General features: G+C 42.1%; 1 protein-coding gene across 1 annotated transcript in view; it reads right to left on the bottom strand.

The window, feature by feature from the left end:
• Positions 1–26,827, bottom strand: part of LOC124776625 — a 323,277-nt gene that overhangs the window by 124,808 nt on the left and 171,642 nt on the right. Inside the window, exon 3 of the mRNA XM_047251713.1 lies at positions 12,963–13,064. Within this exon, the coding sequence (XP_047107669.1) occupies positions 12,963–13,064 (102 nt within the window). The remainder of the gene's footprint in view (positions 1–12,962; positions 13,065–26,827) is intronic.

The following is a 26,827-nucleotide window of genomic DNA, read 5'->3' as shown; positions in this document are numbered from 1 at the left end:
AAGAAAAAAAAAGAAAAAACAATGAAGAACAATGAAACGCACATCTGTGCCGATCTATAGTAGTTTCATTAACTCTTTTCTGCCAAAGTAGACAACGAGACTACAGAATTGCGCTTCAGTTATCTTTTAGTTCGAAATACGAAATGTACATCTTACTAATTGTAGGATGTTGATGACAAATAATTGTTTGTCTTTTGTGATGCAACGTGTGGCCAATTATAAAAGCATAGCAGATGATTGTCCAGTAGCCGAGGGAAAAATTCTTATACATTTGGATTTATCTAGAGAATATGACCATTAAAATAATAAGAGGGACCGACACCAGGTCTGCGCTGATCACTAGTAATTAGGTTTTTTTTGTGCTGCATTATATGACTACACTAAACCAAGCTGTAACCGCGCGAACTCCGTGGCTTGTGGACGCGGCACTGACGCCACTGAGTAGCTCGCATTACTTGTGACCAGAGACAGATATCAGTATCATTATCATTTCAAAAACTTTTTGGTACTTTTAGCTACATTTCATTCCCAACAATGTATGGTCTAAAACGGATCTAACAGTAAGCTACCCGCTACATAACTTTTTCACTACAAGATTTGTAAATCAAGTGCACAACGTTGACAGATAGCATCATTTCACAATGAGTGTTAAGAAATATGGAAAGATAAATGATTCAATACGAAGCTAAGATGTTGCACTACCACGTGTACAAAAATCAGATTCTTTAGCCGCATACTTTCTTCAAAATCGGTTGGGAAGCGTTACGAAACTAAGAAATCACGCGAAACGAAAAGTGGACTTTTTCTTTTTTCACGACGTAAGTAACGCTTTTAAGGAAAAAATAAGTTCATAAAACGATGTGGCGAAGTCTTATATACCACTAAGAATTTTTAAAACATGAGAATCGGAGAAGTGGATTTTCCCCCATTTCGCCGTCCCGGCTCGGCGCGGCGCGCAATGTGAAAGCACTACTCGTCGGCCTGAGCTGGCTAGGCACGAGCCGAGCCAGTAGGCGTCAGCCCGGCCCGGCCCGGCCGACAGTGTGAACGCAGCCTAACGCTGCTAGTTCCAGCTAGGTGGCATGTGCAAATGAGTTATTCCAACATCATCATGGAGTTGTATAATGGTGCCGAGCGTTCGCGGTGTTGTTAACGGTTTCGTGAGTCAAAATCCGCTGCTACATTTCAGAGACAATTCAGGACTAAATATCGCATGCCACCATCTCAAAGACAAACTGTTATTAATTGGTATAATCGTTTCATCGGAACTGGCTGTGTATCACACAGGACGCCGGGTCAGGGCCAGGCATCAGTCTCTGACGCAGCAATTGAACAAGTTCGAAGTCTTACATTCGTAGTCTGGGCAAATCAGCGAGACGTACCAGCTTAGAATTGAATATGCCCAGTGTTGCAGTGCGGAAGGTATTACGGAAACGCCTGTCATCCGCACCCTACAAATTAGGACTGTTGCAAGCTTTAAGAGAATGTGACAAAGAAAACCGAGCTAAGTTTTATATCGATATGTTTAACGAATGCAGACTGAAGATTTTCTTAATAAAATTGTGTTCAGTGAAGAATCCATATTCCATACTTGCGGTAAAGTGAATCGGCATGATGTTCGGATATGGGGTGAGCCGAAACTATATCACGTAATCGAACATGTACGGGACTCACCTAAGGTAAATGCTTATTACGATATAAACTGTAGCAAGGTTAGGGTCCATTATTTTTTGCTGAGTCAACTGAAAATCGGGCTCACTTCTAGTGTCCGATTCAACACGTAGGCTTTGAGCAATGACGTCGTACCTAAGGCAGAGGAGCTACATTGAGGCAATCTTTGAAAGCGACTGAGCATATCCGTAAACAAACAAATGTAGCATACGATAAAATTACGAACAGAGTTCACGCGATTAATTACTTAGCCACGAATTGTACCGACAAGAATTAAAGATAACGAAAATAAATAAGAATAGCAAAATAGGAGTATACGTGTCTGAAATAAATTATTATCGTAATTTATGCGAGTACAGTACAGTATAGCGCATGGCGAAGTCATAATATTACGAATAAGCGTTAACTTTTAATACTAATTGTTAAATCTAACGGGACGAGTACACCCGTAACGAAAATTGACAAAAACTAGGGCCTATCAAACACTGAAATCGGAAACTGGAACTGATCTATATAGATTAATTCTAATTAGCGATTCCAACTATTCCACGGTTCGTTGTTTTGATAATTTTAACAACAAGTGTCTGCACTAACATGTTACAGGATTTCTACATATGGTATTACTATCTTCATTACTATGGAAAAGAGAAAAATTAGGTAGGTGTACCTACAATATTTATTAGTTTTCGTAGTAGTTCAGAGATCAATAAGAAATCTAGAAATCCTACGAAAAACATAGTCCACAGATTTAATGCAAAAATGTCCAAAATTATGAACCATCGAAGGAATCGGTAACTAGAATTGACTTCCTATAAAGGTCAATCCCAGTTGCCGATTCCAGCCATTCGATGATTCATTAATTAGATCGTTTTTTCAGCAATGTAGGCTAATATAATTTTTGCATTAGTAATTTCTCTCTGAACTACTGCAAAAAAGTTACTAATATTGGAATCGTTAACTAGAATTGACCTATATAGAAGGTAAATTCTAGAACTGACCTATATAGAAGGTCAATTCTAGTTACCGATTGTAATTTTTGTTACGCACCGCAGTAGTTTTAGAGAGTAATTACAAATGCAGAAATAGTATTACGTTTCAGTACATATAACTGCAAAAATAATTTACATATGAGTCATGGAGCGGCTGGAATCTGTAACTGGAATTTACCCACTTAGGTTAATTCCAGTTATCGATTCCAATGTTCTTTATTTTTTGTAGATATTCGTTTGTCATGTGCTGGCTTTTCTTTTGGAATTTCGTGTGTCGGTTTCCCCATATTTTATGCTCCTCTTTCGTATTTGTTGTCACCCATTTATTTTCCCGTTTTTCTGCTACATTTTATTTTTCTCACCCAAAACCCACACTTTACTGCACTTCTCGCATTAGAGTCAACAATTAATATAAAATTAACGCTATTTTATAACAGTATGACTTCGCCATATGTTTTACTATAATGCAATTTAAAGGTTCTCTGTGCTTTTCGCATAAATTATGAGAATACTTCTTACCAGACATGAAAATTTGTTTTTAATTCTCGTTCTTAATTATTTTCGTTATCTTCGTTTCGATATAATTAATGACTAAGTGAATAGCTCCCGGAATGTGACTGTAATTTTATCGTATGCTACGTTTGTTTGTTTACGAATATGATCCGTTGCATTCATAGATTGCCTATACGTAGCGGCTTTGCCTTAGGTATGACGTTGTTGCTGGAAGCCGACGAGTGGAATCGGACACTAGAATTTGTCCGAAAATGGCACATCTAACATGACACCCTGAGTACTTACATGTGTACAAAATAATTAAACTGAAAAAATAATTGAATTAAATTCTATAATTGTTGTTGACTTTTACTCACAACACACTTTTTAAAGAAATGTTTATGTGTAAGTATGGTCCTGAACCTGAAAATACTGAATATGACATTCATCGTGGAAAGTCACAGCCACTACTAAGACTTGAATTTTTGGGGTAAGATTAACTGAGAAATTTAAACCATTTATGGAATTTTATGGAAGACTTGATTAAAAACAATAAATATTCTTTCAGAATTATAAAATAGAAAGCAGCGAGTGTTAGCTTATGTAAACTTGACAGGAAAGAATCTTTATTTCTGTTCATCTATGCAACCAGTGATCTGCACAATGCCTTGAGACTTGCTTCGAAATAGTGTTTTCGTTTTGCTATATGTTCTTTGTATTTGTTAGCTTCTAGGCGCCACCTTCGTTCCCTCAACGCTTATAAAGCGTGGTGGTGTATGTGATGCATCGCAGCAGGGAAAGGAGCCTGTGACAACTGGATATATTTTTATTTCATTTTACTTTTACATTTATATTTTCGTCAGTCCTTTAGTCGAAGACCTTTACAAAACCATGAGCTATGTACTAAATTAGTGTTTTGGTTTACGCTGCTAGATAGTACCTCAAGTTACCCCACAGTCATAACACAACATATACACTCCTGGAAATGGAAAAAAGAACACATTGACACCGGTGTGTCAGACCCACCATACTTGCTCTGGACACTGCGAGAGGGCTGTACAAGCAATGATCACACGCACGGCACAGCGGACACACCAGGAACCGCGGTGTTGGCCGTCGAATGGCGCTAGCTGCGCAGCATTTGTGCACCGCCGCCGTCAGTGTCAGCCAGTTTGCCGTGGCATACGGAGCTCCATCGCAGTCTTTAACACTGGTAGCATGCCGTGACAGCGTGGACGTGAACCGTATGTGCAGTTGACGGACTTTGAGCGAGGGCGTATAGTGGGCATGCGGGAGGCCGGGTGGACGTACCGCCGAATTGCTCAACACGTGGGGCGTGAGGTCTCCACAGTACATCGATGTTGTCGCCAGTGGTCGGCGGAAGGTGCACGTGCCCGTCGACCTGGGACCGGACCGCAGCGACGCACGGATGCACGCCAAGACCGTAGGATCCTACGCAGTGCCGTAGGGGACCGCACCGCCACTTCCCAGCAAATTAGGGACACTGTTGCTCCTGGGGTATCGGCGAGGACCATTCGCAACCGTCTCCATGAAGCTGGGCTACGGTCCCGCACACCGTTAGGCCGTCTTCCGCTCACGCCCCAACATCGTGCAGCCCGCCTCTAGTGGTGTCGCGACAGGCGTGAATGGAGGGACGAATGGAGACGTGTCGTCTTCAGCGATGAGAGTCGCTTCTGCCTTGGTGCCAATGATGGTCGTATGCGTGTTTGGCGCCGTGCAGGTGAGCGCCACAATCAGGACTGCATACGACCGAGGCACACAGGGCCAACACCCGGCATCATGGTGTGGGGAGCGATCTCCTACACTGGCCGTACACCACTGGTGATCGTCGAGGGGACACTGAATAGTGCACGGTACATCCAAACCGTCATCGAACCCATCGTTCTACCATTCCTAGACCGGCAAGGGAACTTGCTGTTCCAACAGGACAATGCACGTCCGCATGTATCCCGTGCCACCCAACGTGCTCCAGAAGGTGTAAGTCAACTACCCTGGCCAGCAAGATCTCCGGATCTGTCCCCCATTGAGCATGTTTGGGACTGGATGAAGCGTCGTCTCACGCGGTCTGCACGTCCAGCACGAACGCTGGTCCAACTGAGGCGCCAGGTGGAAATGGCATGGCAAGCCGTTCCACAGGACTACATCCAGCATCTCTACGATCGTCTCCATGGGAGAATAGCAGCCTGCATTGCTGCGAAAGGTGGATATACACTGTACTAGTGCCGACATTGTGCATGCTCTGTTGCCTGTGTCTATGTGCCTGTCGTTCTGTCAGTGTGATCATGTGATGTATCTGACCCCAGGAATGTGTCAATAAAGTTTCCCCTTCCTGGGACAATGAATTCGCGGTGTTCTTATTTCAATTTCCAGGAGTGTACATGCCATATCAATCCACATAAATCCAACCAAGGATGGGAGTTTAAACCTTCGAAAGGCGTTGTGGTAAAAATAAACAGTGACTGGTAACAGTAAATTTGTTGTTTCATTTGAACTTTTTCCAAATTATCTTTCACTTTCGTAATCACTTTTACAACGCAGAAAGACAATAAGCGAGCGCAACCGTCGTATGTAAGGGCCACAGTGACCATTAAAGAGTGTAAAGACATACTACCACAGAAAGGACGCATTGTTTGCTGTTTCATTATTAGATCAGCAATTGCGTCTGAAGACTTCCGTGGATGAGCGAACAGAGCTTTGGGGTAGCCTCTTGTCTTCGGGTTTGGAATCTGCCCCTAAAAGAAGAAAGATTTAACAATGATGAACGACAAGACGAAGTAGAAGAGATTAAAGACACACAATGTGTATCCACAGAACATGGTGCATGTAGTTGAAGAAAGTGTCATTATGTTCTTTCCATTGTCAAAAGATTCCGAAATAGTCTACCATTCGGACCTCCGGGAGGCGACTGGCAAGGGGGAGGTGACCATGAGAAAGAAAGTTTTGATAAACAGCTAAAGGGTAACACTCTTCGAGGCGGAGCGTGGAATGTCGGAAGTTTGGTCGAGACAGGGAAAATAGGAAGCCTGAAAAAGGACATAATGAGGCTCGATCTAGATACAGTGGGGGTCAGTTAAGTGAAATGGACAGAAGCTAAGGATTTCTGGTCAGACGAATATAGGGTAATATCAACAGCAGCAAAAAATGTAACGGGAGTAAGATTCGCAATGATTAGGAAGTTTTGGCAGAGAGTAAACTATTGTGAACTGCTCTCATCTGATTGAATAGCAAAGTAATGTCAACAACAATAGTTCGGGTATGCATGCCGACGACACAAGCAGAAGGTGAATAGATGGAGAAAATATATTAGGACATTGAACGGGGAGATGAAAATCTAATAATTATTCGGGGATTGTAACGCTAATATTGCATTTGATAATGGAAGGAAGACTTAAGAAAAATCAAGACACGTTCATACGATTACTCGACTTAGACAAAGTGTTTGACAATTTCAACGGTGCAAATAGTATTTGGCCACTACTGTTCAGTCTATAAATTGCATCGAAGAAGCAACGGAGGATATAGAAGAAAGGTTCAGGAGTGGGATTAAAATTAGAGGTGAAAAAATATCAATGATAATATTCGTTGAGTGCATTGCGGGGCAGTGAAAGCGAGGAACGAACAGTCTGCTGTGCACAAGCATGGATTAAGAGAAAGAAGGCGAAAGTAATGAGAAGTAGCAGAAATGAGATTAGGGTAAAATTTGAGATCAAATTTAGTGATCACGAAGTAGATCAAGTGAAAGAACCGTGCTACCTTGGAAGCAAAGTAACAAATGGAAAAGGAAGATATAAAAAGCAGGGTAGCATAGGCAAGAGGGCATTCATGGTCAAGAGAAATCTACTGGTATCAAACATAGGCCTTAATTTGAGGAAGGAATTTTTAAGATTGTAGGTTTAGAATACAGCATTGTGTGGGAATGATTAATGGACTGTGGGAAAACCAGAAAGGAGGAAAGTCGAAGAGTTTATTATTTGGTGCTATAGACGAATGTTTAAAATTAAGTGGACTGAGAATATGAGGTATAAGGAGTTTCCTCACAAAAGCAGTAAGGAAAGAAACGTATGGAGGACACTGATAAAAAGAAGGGGCAGGTTGACAGAATATGTGTTACGTCGTTAGGAGATAACTTCCAAGGGAGGTCCGCTAACGTAACCCGTTCAGCTCTCAACTCTCGTCTACAACTTGAAAACTTCATTTCTACTCAACTACTGCAACCTACAGCACCTGGACATACCTGCTGTAATCGAACATTGGTCTCTCCCTACAGTTCTTACCGCCGACACCTGCCTCCATTACCAAACAGACATTTCCTTGATGCTCTATGATGAGTCCTATCAACCGACCACTTTTCTTACTCAAGTTGTGACATAACTTTATTTTCTCCACAATTCGATTCAGTACCTCCCAATTAGTTATCTGATCCGTCCATCTAGTCTTCATCAATCCCATGTACGAGAGTAATCCCAAAAGTGAGGTATCATATTTTTTTATGAGTACGTAGACTTATTTATTTCTACAATGATTTACATCAGTTCACAGTTTGAACATTTAGCTATTTTTCGACACAATCACCATTTCTGTCGATGCATTTTTGTAGAAGCTCTGGCAGTTTTTGTATGCCCATGTCATACCAGCTGGCCGCCATACTGTTCAGAAAGTTATGAACCTCTTCTTTCACCTCGTCGTCTGAGCTGAAGCGCTGGGACCACAATTAACGCTGACAAGTACTGTGGGAGTCTGAAAAAACTCAAATGGGCAATTCAGAACCGGAGAAGAGGAATGCTGAGCAAAGGCGTACACATTCTCCATGACAACGCTCGCCCACATATCGCTCGGCAATCCGTTGCTCTCCTGCAACAGTTTCAGTGGAACACAATCACCTACCCACACTATAGTCCTGACTTGGCGCCCAGTGACTGTCACCTGTTCCCTAAGTTAAAAGAACATTTGGCCGGAAAGCAATTCAGCTCCGACGACGAGGTGAAAGAAGAGGTTCATAACTTTCTGAACGGTATGGTGGCGAGCTGGTATGATATGGGCATACAGCGTCTACAAAAATGCATCGACAGAAATGGTGATTATGTCGAAAAATAGCCAAATGTTCAAGCATTAAACTGATGTAAACCATTGTGGAAATAAACAGGTCTATGTACTTATAAAAAATAGAAGACCTTACTTTTGGGATTACCCTCGAAATACCTCGTTTAAAAGCTCCTTTCTCTTCTTGTCTGAGATGTTTATCGTCTAGTTTTCTGTTTCCCAAAGGTTACACTACAGACGCATACATTCACAAAAAGGTTTCCTAACAATTAACTTGGTATTCGATGTTAACAAGTTCCTTACTTTCAGAGACTTTATTGCTGTTACCAGTGTACATTTTTTATCCTCTCTACTTCGCCCGTCATCACTTACTTTGCTACCCAAATAATAAGACTCTGCTACCTTTAGTATCGCATTTCCTAATCTGGTTCCTTCTCCTGTACTTCACTACATTTGTGTTACTTTTGTTCGTGTGCATCTTATAGCCACATTTCGAGCCACTATGCATTCCGTTCGACTGCTCTTCCAATGCCTTCACCTTCCATGACGGACTTACAACGTCATCGACAAATCTCGATGTTATCTCTTATCTATAAACTTTAATTTTATTTCCAAATCTCTATTGTTACTAATTTATAATTACCGTAAATTATGAACTCCGAACAAATTGCAAAATTTGTTATTTGTAAAAATTGTTATTTATTTACTGTTTCATGAAATAACTAGGCACATGGCAAAAACGTATCAGTAAGGACAAGAAAACGGGAATCAGTACTAGACCTGCATCGACCCTTAAAATAACAAGGAAACCACATGGCTCTAGAGTTATTGTACTATTTTATATTTACGATACATGATGTTCAAACAAAAATATCAGTCGCCTAAGTAGTTCTCAACGCTGAAAAAATATCGAGAAAATGGGGTTTAAAATTCTTCGAGCTTGTTTAACTACCTGAAACGAAGGTCGAGTTTTCGACAGGCAGTGTGGGTCTGTAATGGAATGCTGAGCTACTATGTGCTGGGCCTGGCTTCGATTCGCGTTCGAAGCAAGTTCTTAAAGAAAGGTGCGTGCTCTATAAGTATTTCCGTGAAGTGCCAAATGTATAAAAAACGAAAACGGCAGACTGGTAATCGCCGTTACTAGTCTCGTTTCGGACATTATTTTCTTTGTTTTATTCAGTTCGAATACCTACATCATTTAAATATAAAATTCATGAAATACATGCCAATTAAGGCACATATAATTGTAGAATGAAATTTTCACTCTACAGCGGAGTGTGCGCTGATATGAAACTTCCTGGCAGATTAAAACTGTGTGCCGAACCGAGATTCGAACTCGGGACCTTTGCCTTTCGCAGGCAAGTGCTCTACCATCTGAGCTACCCAGGCACGACTCACGCCATGTCCTCACAGCTTTACTTCTGCCAGTACTTCGTCTCCTACCTTCCAAACTTTACAGAAGCTCTCCTGCGAACCTTGCAGAACTAGCACTCCTGAAAGAAAGGATATTGCGGAGACATGGCTTAGCCACAGCCTGGGGGATGTTTCCAGAATGAGATTTTCACTCTGCAGTTTTAATGTGCCAGGAAGTTTAATATTAGCGCACACTCCGCTGTAGAGTGAAAATTTCATTCTAGAAACATCCCCCAGGCTGTGGCTAAGCCATGTCTCCGCAATATCCTTTCTTTCAGGAGTGCTAGTTCTGTAAGGTTCGCAGGAGAGTTTCTGTAAAGTTTGGAGGGTAGGAGACGAGGTACTGGCAGAAGTAAAGCTGTGAGGACGGGGCGTGAGTCGTGCTTGGGTAGCTCAGTGGTAGAGCACTTGCCCGCGAAAGGCAAAGGTCCCGAGTTCGAGTCTCGGTCCGGAACACAGTTTTAATCTGCCAGGAAGTTGCACATATAATTGTTGCTTTTATGAAAAATGCACGCCTTGTTGTTTGTACACTATGTAACAAATTTAAAGGATCGCTTTTTGGAAGCCCCTAATTGTCTCCCATTCCGACGCGTAAGTTTGTAATTTGGCTCAAAGGTGTGTACAACTTACTTCTGTAACTGAACAAAAGCTTGGCGCCCTGCTACGTCACCCTCGGGCTCGGTGACGTTTAAGACAGCAAAGTATCGACACATGGAAAAAGAAGGCCGCAATTCAGATGATCATGAGAGCTGTAAGGTGGGTTAATGATCTCACACTGGCACAAAATCTCACGGCAATTCTGTCCAAGGCCACAGTGGATGTGTCACACGATGGGAAGGTCGTCACACCCCCTGTTATCCACATTTCATCCCTTCTTTTGATGTCTCTGCGACAGAAATAAGAACCGCGACACACTGCTTTGAAATCATGCGGTTTTCTTATGGGTGCCCGGGAAAAACATTCCAGACACACTGCCGCTCAGAATCGACACGAAAAGGCCTCAGGTGGTGACGTAAAGTGCGTCAATGTAACCACTGCTTTCCTTGGGCCGTTGCTTCTCTCATACCGCACCGTTGAAACCGACAACAGGAGGACGTTCTTGACAACGTTTAACAATGCTGACACGCCCTGGGCGTTTCAACTCTACTCTGATGACCTCGTGGGAAAGCAACCGGTTTAACGTGATCTGATCCCTTTAGAGCGCGGTACGAGTGCAAGTTTTGCTCCGGTATACGGTGTGTAAACACCATTCGACGAAATTTGTAAGTGATCCGAAGCAGCAAAGCGTGTTTATGGCTTTTCGGGGCTCCTGTTTCGTGCCCTCCTGTGGCGTCCACGGTGGCATTGAGCAGAATTGTGTTGATATTTCGTGACAATGTGACATCATTAAACCACCTTATAGCTCACGTGAACTTCCGAGCTGTTTTTTTTTCCCATCTGTCAGTACCTTGCGGTTTGAAGCGTCACAGAGCTAGAGGGTGACGTCGTGGGGTGCCATGCTTTTTCATCATTACAGAGGAAGGCGTGGGCTTCGTGTCTATCTTGGGCACAATAATTCGTTCACTATGCTGTTTGTAGTAGCTTACCCGCACTCCTATTTTTTTATTCATTATTAAACCGACTCCTGCATTACCCCTATTTGATTTTGTATTTATAAACCTGTATTCGCCTGACCAAAAGTCTTGTTCCTCCTGCCAGCGAACTTCACTAATTCCTACTATATCTAACTTTAACCTATCCATTTCCCTTTTTAAATTTTCTAACCTACCTGCTCGATTAAGGGATCTGACATTCCACGCTCCGATCCGTAGAACGCCAGTTTTATTTCTTCTGATAACGAAGTCCTCCTGAGTAGTCCCCCCCCGGAGATCCGAATGGGAGACTGTTTTACCTTCGGAATATTTTACCCAAGTGGACGCCATCATCATTTAACCATACAGTAAAGCTGCATGCCCTCGGGAAAAATTACGGCTGTAGTTTCCCCTTGCTTTCTGGGGAGCAAAATAAGTGATGTTGGTCGAAGTAGAGAGGATATCAAATGTAGACTGGCAATGGCAAGGAAAGCGTCTCTGCAGAAGAGAAATTTGTTAACAGCGAGTATAGATTTAAGTGTCAGGAAGTCGTTTCTGAAAGTATCTGTATGGAGCGTAGTCATGTATGGAAGTGAAACATGGACGATAACTAGTTTGGACAAGAGGAGAATAGAAGCTTTCGAAATGTGGTGCTACAGGAGAATGCTGAAGATTAGATGGGTAGATCATATAACTAATGAGGAGGTATTGAATAGGATTGGGGAGAAGAGAGGTTTATGGCACAACTTGACTAGAAGAAGGGATCGGTTGGTAGGACATGTTCTGAGGCATCAAGGGATCACCAATTTAGTATTGGAGGGCTGCGTGGAGGGTAAAAATCGTAGAGGGAGACCAAGAGATGAATACACTAAACAGATTCAGAAGGATGTAGGTTGCAGTAGATACTGGGAGATGAAGAAGCTTGCACAGGATAAAGTAGCATGGAGAGCTGCATCAAACCAGTCTCAGGACTGTAGACCACAACAACAACAACAACAACAACAACAGAGGAAGGTTGTAGGCCGCTTTGAGACAAATTTCAAACTGATGAGTCGGAATGGGAAACAATTACGGAATTTCGAAAAAGTCATCCTTCAATTTTGTTGTGTAGCTTACATACATATCGCACACGAAAATCCGACTTTCATTGCAAATATGAGCCGGCCGCGGTGGCCGAGCGGTTCTAGGCGCTTCAGTCTGGAACCGCGCGATTACTACGGTCGCAGGTTCGAATCCTGCCTCGGGCACGGATGTGTGTGATGTCCGTAGGTTAGTTAGGTTTAAGTAATTCTAAGTTCCAGTGGACTGATGACCGCAGATGTTAAGTCCCATAGTGCTCAGCGCCATTTGAACCATTCTTGCAAATATGAGTTCTTAATTTATGATATTTTATAAAAGATTGTCTAAATTAAAAAATTACAAATTAACTTTTTTCGTTTCTATATATCTTATGCTTGCGGAAATGCTCGCAGATCATGCAACTTTTGTTTGAAAATATAACACCGCCGGGAATTAAACTTGAGCCACCACGTGAAAGATGAGCGTTCTGCCACGAAGACAGGAATCCCATAAAAAAAAATTATTCTGGCTTTCGGTTATTAAAGGTGCTCGGAAAACTTCAAAGCCGATGTGCGAGAATGTTTGAGAGTTGCATCTAACTGCTACAGTGGATTTATACTTGAGTTCTGAAAGACACGTATCATAAAAAAAATAAATTCAAAACTTGAACAGTCATGTGGCGTCCTTGTAACGTGGAGGCACTTACCTGTCTCGACGGCGAGGAAGTGCTGCAGGGAGAGCGACGCCTTGGTGTGTCCCTGCTTGTAGCGCTCCTTACTGTCCCGATACAGCTGCAGGTGCAGGCAGTCTGCAACACAAGAGACACGTGGCGCTTCAGGGTGATGTTCACTCAACACACACACACACACACACACACACACACACACACATACACACAGTGCGTAGACAGTAGAAGCTTCAACAACATTCTGCAGCCGACGTACTGGCAAAATGGTACAACACTACATGTGCATCTACACCCAGCAAGCCACCTTGTGGTATGTGGCCGTCACCGTTCCGCCCCCGCTTTCTCTTCAAATCGCGAATGGTCCGCGGGCAGAACGATTGTTGGTAAGCCTTACTATGTGCTCCAATCTCTCTCATTGTACCTTCATTGTATTTTCATGAGACACACGCAGGATGTGATATACACTGGCTGATTCTATTATGAAGGTATTCTCTCAAAAATCTAAATTACAATGAAGCTAAAACCCCCACCCGATCCCAGTTTCAAGTTGCCTACGCAACAGCTGCCAGTGGCGACGAACATTTGACTTTCAGTATTTCATATTCTTACTGACTAAATTTATTTTGATAATCTACTCATTAACAGGTATGATATTATGTTAAGGATTCAACACAGTTACGTATTAAAGTTAGAAAATGTATGTACTTTACTGGCCATTAAAATTGCTAAGCCGGCCGAAGTGGCCGCGCAGTTTTGGCGCTGCAGTCTGGAACCGCGAGACCGCTACGGTCGCAGGTTCGAATCCTGCCTCGGGCATGGATGTGTGTGATGTCCTTAGGTTAGTTAGGTTTAACTAGTTCTAAGTTCTGGGGGACTAATGACCTCAGCAGTTGAGTCCCATAGTGCTCAGAGCCATTTTTTTAAAATTGCTACACCACGAAGATGACGTGCTACAGACGCGAAATTTAACCGACAGGAAGAAGATGCTGTGATATGCAAATGATTAGCTTTTCAGAGCATTCATACAAGGTTGGCGCCGGTGGCGATACCTACTACGTGCTGACATGAGGAAAGTTCCCAACCGATTACTCATACACGGACAGCAGTTGACCGGCGTTGCCTGGTGAAACGTTGTTCTGATGCCTCGTGTAAGGAGGAGAAATGCGTACCATCACGTCTCCGACTTTGATAAAGGACGGATTGTAGCCTATCGGCATTGCTGCTCGCGTTGGTGGAGATCCAATGACTGCTAACAGAATGTAGAATAGGTGGGTTCAAGAGAGTAAAACGGAGCGCCGTGCTGGATCCCAACGGCCTCGTATCACTAGCAGTCGAGATGACAGGCATCTTATCCGCATGGCTGTAACGGATAGTGCAGCCATGTCTCGATCCCTGAGTCAACAGTTGGGGATGTTTGCAAGACAACAACCATCTGCACGAGCAGTTCGACGACGTTTGCAGCAGCATGGACTATCAGCTCGGAGACCACGGCTGCGGTTACTTTTGACGCTGCATCACAGTCAGGAGCGCCTGCGATGGTGTACTCATCGACGAACCTGGGTGCACGAATGGCAAAACGTCATTTTTTCGGATGAATCCAGGTTCTGTTTACAGCATCTTGATGGTCACATCCGTTTTTGGCGACATCGCGGTGAACGCACATTGGAAGCATATATTCGTCATCGCCATACTGGCGTATCATTCGGCGTGATGGTATGGGGCGCCATTGGTTACACGTCTCGGTCACCTCTTGTTCGCATTGATGGCACTTTGAACAGTGGATGTTACATTTCAGCTGTGTTATGACCCGTGGCTCTACCCTTCATTCGATCCCTGCAAAACCCTACATTTCAGCAGGATAATGCACGTCCGCATGTTGCAGCTCCTGTACGGGCCTTTCTGGATACAGAAAATGTTCGACTGCTGCCCTGGCCAGCACATTTTCCAGATCTCTCACCAACTGAAAACGTCTGGTCAATGGTGGCCGAGCAACTGGCTCGTCACAATACGCCAGTCACTACTCTTGATGAACTGTGGTATCGTGTTGAAGCTGCATGGGCAGCTGTACCTGTACACGCCATCCAAGCTCTGTCTGACTCAATGCCCAGGCGTATCAAGGCCGTTATTACGGCCAGAGGTGGTTGTTCTGGGTACTGATCTCTCAGGATCCACGCACCCAAATTGCGTGAAAATGTAATCACATGTCAGTTCTAGTATAATATATTTGTCCAGTGAATACCCGTTTATCATCTGCATTTCTTCTTGGTGTAGCAATTTTAATGGCCAGTAGTGCATATTACAATGAAGCTAAAACCGGCACCTGATCCCAGTTTCAAGTTGTCTACGCAACACCTGCCAGTGGCAAAGAACATTTGACTTTCAATATTTCATATTCTTATTGACTTAATTTAATTTGATAATCTACTCCTTAATAGGTATGATGTTATGTTAAGGATTCAACACAATCAGTTAAGTACTTAAGTTAGAAAATGTGTGTACGTCCCGAGGCAGCGCAACTCACGTCGTGCAAATGACCCATACTATTTTTGGATGTGAGATCCGCCAGTTATGCAAAACACCGTTTTTTCTCAGTACCCAAACATATTTCGGCACCACTCTGCCATCATCAGTGGGTTTTCGTTTTTGTTTATTCTGCAATGTGAACATTTTTGTTAAATGATTATAAAATTAAGTGCATTTTTAATTCAAACAACACATCATTTCATTTTGTAAATACCTTTACATTCGGTGTGCATGAATTTTCTGGATCACTTTTGTGTTAATTATTACAGGTAGCCTGTCATCCGCAACCAAACGATGTTGATCAGAAAGTTTTTTGCTGGGGGTTAACCTATCTTCTAGAATGTAATTTAGTTCTTCGCGATGTTTTCGCGCCTATTTTCGTATTTACTTAAGATTTCGTGTGGCAAGCACTTCTATTCTCCGCATCATGCTGAGATGTTGTGATGCATACGTAACTATAACAAGTATTTTCCACAAATAAAGTAGTAAAACACTTTTTCACTACGCCAGAACACAGTGTGATTGTGGTTTATGTGTCCCAGCCCAGTCAGTGTTCATTTGGTCACCAGAGAGCTCGGCGCCAAATTTGAATTTTGTTTGCATTTTATCTTTGTGTGTGTGTGTGTGTGTGTGTGTGTGTGTGTGTGTGTGTGTGTGTGTGTGTAGACTTTATCTGTTTGTGATGTTTTTATTTGTAAAGGTCCTTTAATGTGTTAAACAGTGTGTTCCTTTGCATATAGTGTGCATGAATTTTCTGGATCACTTTTGTGTTAATTACTACAGGTAGCTTGTCATCTGCAACCAAACGATGTTGATGAGAAAGTTTTTTTGCTGAGAGTTAACCTATCTTCTAACTGGCGGACCTCACATACAAAAATTTTAACTGCAAACACGGCCAATACAAGGAGGTGCAAATCGGAAAGATGGATACCCATACTATATTCATCCACTATCTGAGAACGATAGCACTTAGCAACCTCCAGATTAACTTTACATCATCATTCAAAACCTTTTCGAAACATTTCCTTACTGACTCCCCCCCCCCACCTCAGTCTCCCTCCACAAAATAATGAAGGGAAAATTTTTTTCAGTTCTACTGGAACACTATTGAAAATGAAACTACTGAGTAGGCACACCTTGATATAAAATGGTTAAGGAAGTGTGATATAAGTACAAATAATTTTTTCGTCTAGTGTTCATTGAATGAATGTCGCAGTTTTACGTGGAAAAGTCTTCATTGTCAACAACTAATCCTATTTTGGAAAAGCCGTCTACAAAATACATAATTACATTCAAGTCGCTTCTGGCAAACCTTACGCCGCACCGTAGGCAGGTGGTGGATGAACTCAATGTACAGAGTGAACGAAAAGTCTGAAAACATTTGAAAATTCAATACTTTATGGAATACTGCAGTTAGGAGGGTAAAAATTGGCATACATGTTTGGAATAACATGGGGTTTTATTGAAACAAAGAAGTACATAAAATGATCAACAGATGACGATTCATACGATGCGAAAGCAATAATTAGCATAACAATTGATTTTTAGCAGAGATTATCTTTGTAACATATGCTCAAAATGTCGACCATCATTCAACAACAATGCCTGTAGTCGAGGAGCAATGTTGTGAGCAGCACTGAAGAGTATTTCAGTAGGTATTGTGAGAAATGCCCGGCGGGTGTTGTCGTTCAGCATCCCTTATGAGGTCGGACGATCGCGGTAGACTTGTGACTTCAGGTAACCCAATAATCGCAAGGATTGAGGTTTCAGCAAAAGATTAGCCGAGAATCCGAGAAAATTCTGGTCCTACGTTAAACCGCTTAGCTGGTTTCCTTTATCCAGTCACTCGTTGACCAGTCGGCATACGGCAGCAGAAGGAAAGCCGAAGTTTTACATTCCTCATTTAAGTAATCATACACGCAGGAGGATCGTACAAACATACCGTGCTTTGACCATCATACTGGCTCCCGCATAGAGGACATACTAACGAGCATCCCTGGCGTAGAAAAACAACTGAAAGAATTGAGGCAGTAAGTCGCCACATCCGGAGGGAATCGCAATTTAGTTTTACAAAGAGTACTGTACGGCACAGGCCCCTTACTCAGTTTGTATTTATCGCGAATCTCTCGCCCAGCGGAAAGTCTCAATTTAATACGGAGGGTGAAAGAGCGAACTCTAAGAACTATAGACCAATACCATCCACATCGGTTTGTTGTAGAAAATCTAAATATATTCTCAATCCGATTATAATAAATTTTCTTGAGACGGGAAAGCCTCTTTCCACGAATCAGCACGGATTTAGAAAGCAGCCCTCGTGCGAAACTCAGATTGCCCTTTTCTCTCATGACATAATGCGAATCGTAGATGAAGGGCAACGGGCAGATTCCATATTCCTAGATTTCCGAAAAGTATTTGACACGATTCCCCACTACAGACTGTTAACAACCGTATGAGCAAAGAAAATAGATCCCCAGATATGTGACTCGAAGGTGTCTTAAGTAATAGAACATGGTGTGTTGTCCTCTACTTCGAGTGCTCATCAGAGACCAGGGTACCGTCAGGAATTCCCCAGGGAAATGTGATAGGACCACTTTTATTTTCTATATATAATGTAAATCATCTGGCAGACAGGGTGAGTAGCAATTTGCGGCTGTTTACTGATGAGACTGTCATGTAGGGGAAGCTGACGTCGTTGAGTGACTGTAGAAGGACAAAAGGTGACGTAGACAAAATTTCTAGTTGGTGTGATGAATGGCAGCTAGCTCTAAAGGTAGAAAAATATAAGTTAATGCTGATGAGTAGGGAAAACAAACCAGTAATTTTTCGAATTGCTTGATACAGACACGTCGATTAAATGTCTAGGCGAAACGTTGCAAAGCGATATGAAATTGAACAACCATGTAAGCATTGTATTAGGGAAGGCGAATGGTCGACTTCAATTAATTGGCAGGATTTTAGGAAAGAGTGTTGAGTCCACATATAGGGCACTAGTGCGACCTATCCTTGAGTACTGCTCGAGTGTTTGGAGTCCGCACCGAGGTAATTCAGAGGCGAGGTGCCACTTTCATAACCGGTAGGTTAGAACAACACACAAGTATTACGGAGATGCTACGGGAACTGTAATGGAAATCCATGGAGGGAAGGCGACGGTCTTTTTGAGTAACTCTAATGAGAAAATTTGGAGCACCGGCTTTTGAAGTTGACTGCAGAACGATTCTACTGCTGGCAACAAACATTTCGCGTAATGGCCACGAAGTAAGAGAAATTAGGGCTCTGTTTGCGAGTAGAACAGGAAAGGAAGTGAACAGCAGTGGTAGATGGTACCCTCCGCTACGCACCATATGCTGACTTGCGGAGTATGTATGTAGAAGCTTGTGAAAGGTACTGTGGCCATTTTGTCGGTTCACACACAACAGGGGAGCACTATTGGCCCGAACCATCACGTGACGATATTTCAGTGACGAACTGCGGACGCCAGCATGTGGAGGTGAGAAGAATGGTCATACTTTCCACCAGCGCAAAAATGCTCCTATCGGAGTACAAAAGTGCGAACATGTTCCTGTTCATTTAAAAGACTGATTGAAAATTGGGGTGTCAGTTGCCTGATTTTACTTTCCTCAGTATCTTTAAAATTTTTCCCAAAATGTTTGGCATGCAACTCACCTCGAACTCCTACAAGCTCCCCAAACTGTAACACACTCACACCCACTAATCCGTCGCTGTAAGTCGCTCATGCTCATCCACTTCCAGTTGCCCATACTCATTCAGCCCAACTCATTGTCATTGTCTCTTTGTGTCTCTCTGTCACTGTCCCTGTTTCACATGCACAGTCTCCTTCTTTCTGTCCTACTACTATAGTCTCCTCTCACTCTGTCTCCCTCTTGCCCTCTCTCTGACCGCTAATATCTCATTCCTTTCTTCCTACTGCTGCTGTCTCTTCTCACTGTCACTATCTCTTTCTTCGTCGTTGCTATTGTCATAAACCCTCTCGTTATCACTAATTCTCACCCACTTCTACTTTCTATTTCTCTTTATTCCTCTCCCCCTGGCATTTTCTCATTCACTCTTCCTAGCACTCTTTTGTCACTGTCGCCTTTTTTCCACTGCTACTGTATCGCTCTCTCTCACATTGCCATTAATTCCTTCGCCCTTTGTATAACACAAACACTGTCTACTATCTTCCAGTTTGTATGACTTTTCCGTCTCTTTGCCACTGCCACTGTCTTCTTCTCTCTCATCATAAAAAGCGAGAATATATTCGCATGCCAAAATTTGTGGGAAAATTTGAGGGAGCTAGAGTGAGGCAGCTGGTACCCCACATTTCAGTGAGAGTTTTTGAAATAAACAGGAACATGTTTGCATTTTTGTGCTCTGATAGGAGTATTTTTCCGCTGGTTCCCTTCTTTTTCCTGCTGCAGCAGGACATGTAACTCATTCGAAAAGAAGTTTATATGTCAGTAAAATTTTAATGGTTTACTTAAATTTAAGTGCAGAAAAATTTTGCATGTGGTTCAGTACAACAGCATGGGGTTCCCAGATGATAACGAAGACACTTTACAGCATATTCCTCCGTGATAGGCCACTTTATAAACTACGTTTTCGCCTCACACCGGATTTTACGTGAGTATTTTACGTATGCAATTAGGGTAACTGTGAATTTCTGTATGTCGGAATCGGATAAAGATGTGAAGGAGGTTTATAAGAGTGTTTGAAATCGGATTTCTAGGAATAAATCGTAAAAATTACAGCCATTTGCTGTGCATAACCGTCTCGGAATCCGCGGCTAGCTTTCGGTACCCAAAAAATAAGTTTTTGGAATGTTTCTCGATAACGGATAAATATTTTTGAAAACTGGGAAATGGCTCTTCTAGATAAAAGCCTAGGAAATATATCTTTAAAATTTGAACAATTTTATGCGGTTGCTTATTATTATGGTTTCGCCATATACCGGATTTTACGTGTACAAGTATGGTGACATCGAATCTGTGTAACTTGGAAACGGATAACGATATCAAGAAAATTTTCAAAGATGTTTGAAATAGAGATCTTAGGAATGTATCGTAAAAAACTCAGCCATGTACTGTGCATAGCCGTCTTGGAATCCTCGTGTGGGGTTTGGTCCGCTGGTGCCTTCGAAAATATGGTAAAAAATCCTTTCAGTTGGTTTTTCCGGGGAGCCGCCCATGTACTAATGGTGCCTCCTTAAGTCCCTTAAGGCCCAATGAAGACCAAGTTAAATGCAGGAAGAACTAAACGATATGCCCATTTGACTAAGCAGGAGCAAATGTGTAATATTCATACTTTGACCCTGTACTGTACGATAATGAGACTTAAGACGATCCTTCTGTTGGGTACACAAATGGTCCCTAGCCCAAGGACTATCCAAAAATACTTGGCCCTATTTTTTTTCACCAACAGAACCAGAAGTATCAGAACCGAAAAATCCCGTTTTTATAAGCGGCGTTTTGGAACACATTAGATACGCATACTGTCGGATACCTGCCGATCTGCAGGTGTTTCAAACGTCACAGGTTGATGGGAAAAGCTTTGTACGCTACACTGGTACCAGAGGAACGTATTGGAGAAGTCCTAGAGCGGGCCGAGCCGCGGTACTCCAGCACGCGCCGTACTGGCGCTATCTGGAAACGGGGTCGCCTGGAGTACAGACACGTCTGCAGCCGGGGGTGCTGAAAGGCATGCGTGGGGTGCGCTAGCCAGCCGCTTGCTTTGTCGCCTTTATCGTCGAGGGCTGGCGAACTGAGCTGAGCTGAGCAGGGGGCCTCGTCTCCTCACTTCCTAACGCACCGCGCCCGATCGATCCCCTAACCTAACTGCTCGCCGTAAGTTGACACCCCGCGAGCGGCCGCAATCCGTCCTCCGGTAACGTAATGCGTCCTCCCCAGTCACCGGCTAAAGCCGTGGGGTTGCCGCGTCCCCGCGAGCTTCGCGTTCTACACCTTGTTTGATTGTTTGCCTTTTCTATCTCCTTGTAAGCAGTTTCTTCACTTACCATAGCTTAATGGTCAAAATACAAGGAGTTCATAAACTCCCGCCATTATTTAAAAAAAACCATAACTTAGAAACTATTAGAGAGAGAGAGAGAGAGAATCTTGGTATGTCGTAAAACATTCAGCTGCTCTCAAAGCTTTTTTTTCTTTTTCCTTGTTTGGTTTCAGATTTGTCAGAGCGCATAGCCTATGTCTTCCTGTTCCTTCTTCTATCACGTCATCAGACAACTACTCCCCCTCGTAAAGGCCCTCTAAGTACTCTTTCCATCTATCCACTCCCTCCTCTGCATTTAACAGTGAAATTCCCACTGCGCTCTTAATGTTACCACCCTTGATTTTTAATCGCACTGAAGGATGTTTTAACTTTTCTGTGTACGGACAATCATTTGTTTTTCGATTTATTCACATTTTTCATTCAGCCACTTCGCCTTAGCTTCCCTGAACTTCCTATTTATTTAATTCCTAAGTGTCTTGTATTCCTGTATTATTGAATCTCCCTGAACTTTTTGTACTTCTTTCCTTTGTCGATCAACAACAGTATTTCTTCCATTACCCACGGTTTCTTCGCAGTTTTTAAATTTCATGGTGAAACACTCCAGCTGTCATTTATTTTACACATTTCGCTACTAGTTCCGGTCAATGGCCATTATCAAGCTTAGCCTTGAACGAATAAATCAAACCAATAGAGGTTATACAGTTTACAGGGAAATACGAGGTTAAATAATATTCCACTTGCTGGCATAAACAGCAGAAAAGTTATACCATACTTTGAACAATAGTAATTTGCTCTTTTAAGCTAATGATAGTACGTAAAACATTTTTCACAATAGCAACTGTTTAAGATAATTTTTGTCAAGAAGCAAGTCCACATCGACAGCTAGTACCACACTGACAGATATAACTACCGCAAACACTCAAGGATACAGTCAGAGACAATGCCTTTTCAGAGAGAAAACTATAGCACGTGCTAGCAGTTGCATTATCAATTTACTAAGAGGTACATTATAATCTTTGGTTCCAAGTACACACTGCACATTAATGAGGTAGACCGTAAAATTTAATACAAACAAACGTAATATATCATTGAAATGCGACACTGGCGACCTTTGTAACCTAAAATACATCTTAATTGCCGAAAATAAACCAGCTTAAGCCATAGAAGACCATTTAATGACATCAATACATCAGGTAACGCCACACTGGCGACATTTTGTATATTGCAAAACATCGTAACTGCTGAAAAATAAGTCGGCTAGGACAAACTACTGAGTTTCGCAGTTACCTTCCTTGTACTTACGTTTTTCTTTCCAACTTCTGTGATGGTCCTTTTTAGAGATGTTCATTCCTCTTCAGCTGAAATGCCGATTGAGCTACTGATTGTCGCAGTACCTACAGCCTAAGAGAACTTGAAGCGTAGCCCTTCATTCCTTAGTACTTCCGTTTACCACTTCCTTGTGCAATGATTCTTCCTGACAATAGTCTCTTAAACTTCAGCACACTCTTCACAATTACTAAATTGTGATTTGATTCTATATCTATTCCTGGTATCCCTTACAATCGAATATCTGATTTCGGAATCTCTGCCTAACCATGATGTAATCTAATTGATATCTTCCCTCATCTCCCGGCCGTTTCAAGTACAACTCCTCTTCTTGTGATTTTTGAACAGCATTTGCTATTACTAGCTGAAATTTATTGCAGAAAATTAGTATTTCTTCTCTCTGATTCCTACTACCAAGCCCATATTCTACCGTAACTCTCCCATACTCTTTCCCCTACAACCACATTCCAGTCACCCAAAGATTTTCGTCACCCTTTACGTACGGAATTACTTGTTCAGTAACCTCATATACTTTCTCTATCTTTTCAGCTGCTGCTTGCGACGTTGCCATGTATACCTGAAATACTGTTATCGGTGCTGGTTTTCTGTTGATTCTGATGCGAAGAACCTTATGGCTGAACTGTTCACTGTCACTCACACTCTGCCCTACCTTCCTATTCATAAAGAATCCTATTCCCATTGTACCATTTTCTGCTCTTTTTGATATTACCCTATATTCATCTCACCAGAAATCTTTGTCTTCTTTTCAGTTTACTTCACTTACCTCAACTATATTCACACTGAGCCTTAGCGTTTCCCTTCTCAGATTTTCTAGCTTCCACATCACGTTCAAACGTCTGACATTCCACGCCCCGGCTCGTAGAAAGTTATCCTTTCGTTGGTTATTCAACCTTTTTCTCATGGTCATCTCCCCCTTGGCAGTCATCCTCCGGAGATCCGAATGGGGGACTAGTCCTGACACCATCATGCCACTTTTTATATTGGAGGTCACATGTCCTGTCGGTACACATTACGTGTCTTTGGTCCATCGCCTTCTGCATCCTCAAGCCGTTGACCATTGTTGATTCTCCCTCCTTTCAGGGGCAGTTTCACACCTCAAGAGGAAGAGTATTTCCCTCCTCCACCTTCCTTGGCAAGGCCGTTAGCAGAATGAGGGTGATTTCTTATGCTCGAAGTCTTCCACCATCATTGCTGCAGATTTTTATTCAAAATTTAATCAGTGGCTGGGTACGAATCTGGGACCGAGAACGGTACGCTTACAAAGTGCAAACGGTGCAAGCACTTGTAATACCCACGCCTATATTTTATTCAGGATCATATTCGCGACAGCGTTGTGTGTAGAGTGAAAATGAACATTCTCGTAACATTAATAAAAAGGACTTCATCTATAGTAAAAAAATAAATAATTATTGTCAATGACATAATTTAATCTTCTGTATGAAATTATATCTCAGACAATACCCCTAGAAAAAGATAGCGACAATCCCCATCTTTTCTTATCTATGATCCTTCTAGAATAACGCTTCTTCTTGTTCGAACTGTTGTAGCCTACTGATCGGATGTGATTGATGTCTCGTAACACAGAGGACTGTAAAAAACTGTATCTGTCGTTAATTAATATTTGGAAAAAAGAGTTTCTGTTTCATTTGGACTTTAATTTCACTACGATTCTCGACCTATATAAATGTTAAGTTTTCTGGTAAGCTACAATGGAGCGTAGCCATTAGCGCTACTGATCTACAGCGCGGTTTATTGGTAAATGCTGAACAATAAGCGATTAACACTGAGAAATACTGTTAAATGTTAATGCATATAGTACAGGTACAGAAAAGATTTAATATATATATTATCTGTTAGTAGTAAAACAGTGCCTGAAGGAGAATGGATAAGTGATTTGAAACATCCCCTTTGAACAATTATACATGACTGTGTTTAAACTGACATACGATATTTTTAGCGCAACGCAATCTGACTTTCAAAAATCTCTACAAAACAATGGCCCTGACTAACATTAACCTATACGTTTCACAAATCACTTACCTCACAAAAATCTTCGTTACTCAAGCTACAGCAATACAGCGAGCGCCACTACTGCCAGCTAAATAAAAGATTCAAACTACCGAAGGCACTAACTACTAATACGCATAGTTAGCACATGAAAGATTTTGATAGAGAACAAACAATGTATTTACCTCAATAGTGTTCAAAAGTCATAATGTATATAGCACTTCATGACATCCAGTCTTACAAATTTCAAAACTCCGCCATCTCTCTCCCCACATCCACCACTGCTGGCGGCTCACCTCCAACTGCGCAACGCTACGCGCTGTTAACAGCCAACTGCCCAACACTACAATGGCAGACAACAATGCAAACTAGCCACAGACTGCACACAGCACAGCCAGTGATTTTCATACAGAGCACTACGTGGCGTTACCAATAAGAAAACCTAAACAGCCTACTTACAGATTGTCTTATGTTAGCCGCCATCTTAGTGAAATATTGCAGCGGCAGTTTTGTATTCAATTTTTGTACAGACATAAATCTTGATGGTAATTATTGCTACAATAATTGTGTATTGGTGGCCCAGAACCCAGTCAGAGGTAATAAGTTCCACTTACATTGTGAATAATCTTTAAATATAGTGAATTTACGTATATGCAAACAATATCTTACGCGATAAAAAATGTTCTCTGCTGATGTATGAAGCCTACTTATTTCGTATAAATTTTTATGAAATACTTTGACAGGAAACAATATATTAGTGTTCTGTGCGTGTGGTATTGTGTGACAAAACTGCTCATTTTGCTTAAAGAAAAGTGTTGCACCCTCGAAAAACAGTAGCAATAGATAGACGATGTGCAACTGATAATGAGATTATTACGCATCAGCACTGACGATTGCTAAAAGTCGTTACTCATGTATAGTTGAGATTACTTATCACGCATTTAGCTTGTTTGCTGGTTGTATATGATCACTTTTGTGCATGAACTTAGTGCCATTTACACTACTTGGCAGACAACATTGCCACATGTTCCCAGATGGAGATTTCTTTAACAAAATAACGATAATTAGCAGGGAAAAGCAGTGATAAAATAAAATCTCATGTTTCGCTAATAATAAGTAACTGGTTTTGTTGTAGTCTTGTTGAAATTGCACAATACCGATACTACGACACGCCACACACCGCAGACAAACGATCGTTCCCTGCGGTATGCATTTGCGTGTGTCATTCTGGCCTCTGTAGCTTTTAACAACGGTTATCTGAAAGACTTTCAGCAGCGTTCCACATTTCTGAACATGCGAATCGCCACAAAATGAGGATTTTGTGCTCTAAATACCCAAACAACACACATGAACATATTCTTGATATCACGAAGCTTGGTTGCTGGTGTGGCGTAACGCAGGAAAGGCCGATTTTTCTTCTCAGAGAAAACGATAATAGGAAATGCTTACCTAGACTTGAAGAAATAGTTCCTACTCTAGTTCAGAGACCGAAGAGCTGCAGCGGTTCATCATCTTCTAGCTTGGTGGCGCATCCTCACATTGGAATTTGAATTTCCTGAGAGATGGATGGCTTCTGATGGTGCATCACATGGACCTTGCGTTCTTTTGATGTCACCCCACTGAGTTCACTTTTTCGTTGGATTTCCCCGGTGACGAAGTGTACACAACACATCAGTCAATGAGATTCCTACCCATCGTGCACGAATCAATAAAGCAATCTGAAGTGTTGATGTTGCAATGCTGACTCGTACATGGGCAGAACTCGCATATCGGCTTGACATTCTATGAGAGACCAATGGAGGACACTTTGGAAATCAGGCAGAAAAAAAAAAAATTGGGGTGCTGCCAATCATTTTGTCAGCTAATGACAGGTTCTACGTCTACGAAGAACTTGAGTAGTGTGGCAATGTCGGCACGAGCCAACCTTGACTCTGAACTAGAGGTCATTCCGGGAAATTTCATGCAGTTGCCCTTGTTATATCATCATCATCATCATCATCATC

Source organism: Schistocerca piceifrons, chromosome 2 (genome assembly GCF_021461385.2).
Source record: "Schistocerca piceifrons isolate TAMUIC-IGC-003096 chromosome 2, iqSchPice1.1, whole genome shotgun sequence".
Taxonomy (NCBI): domain Eukaryota; kingdom Metazoa; phylum Arthropoda; class Insecta; order Orthoptera; family Acrididae; genus Schistocerca; species Schistocerca piceifrons.
This window is presented reverse-complemented; position numbering and strand designations above follow the sequence as displayed.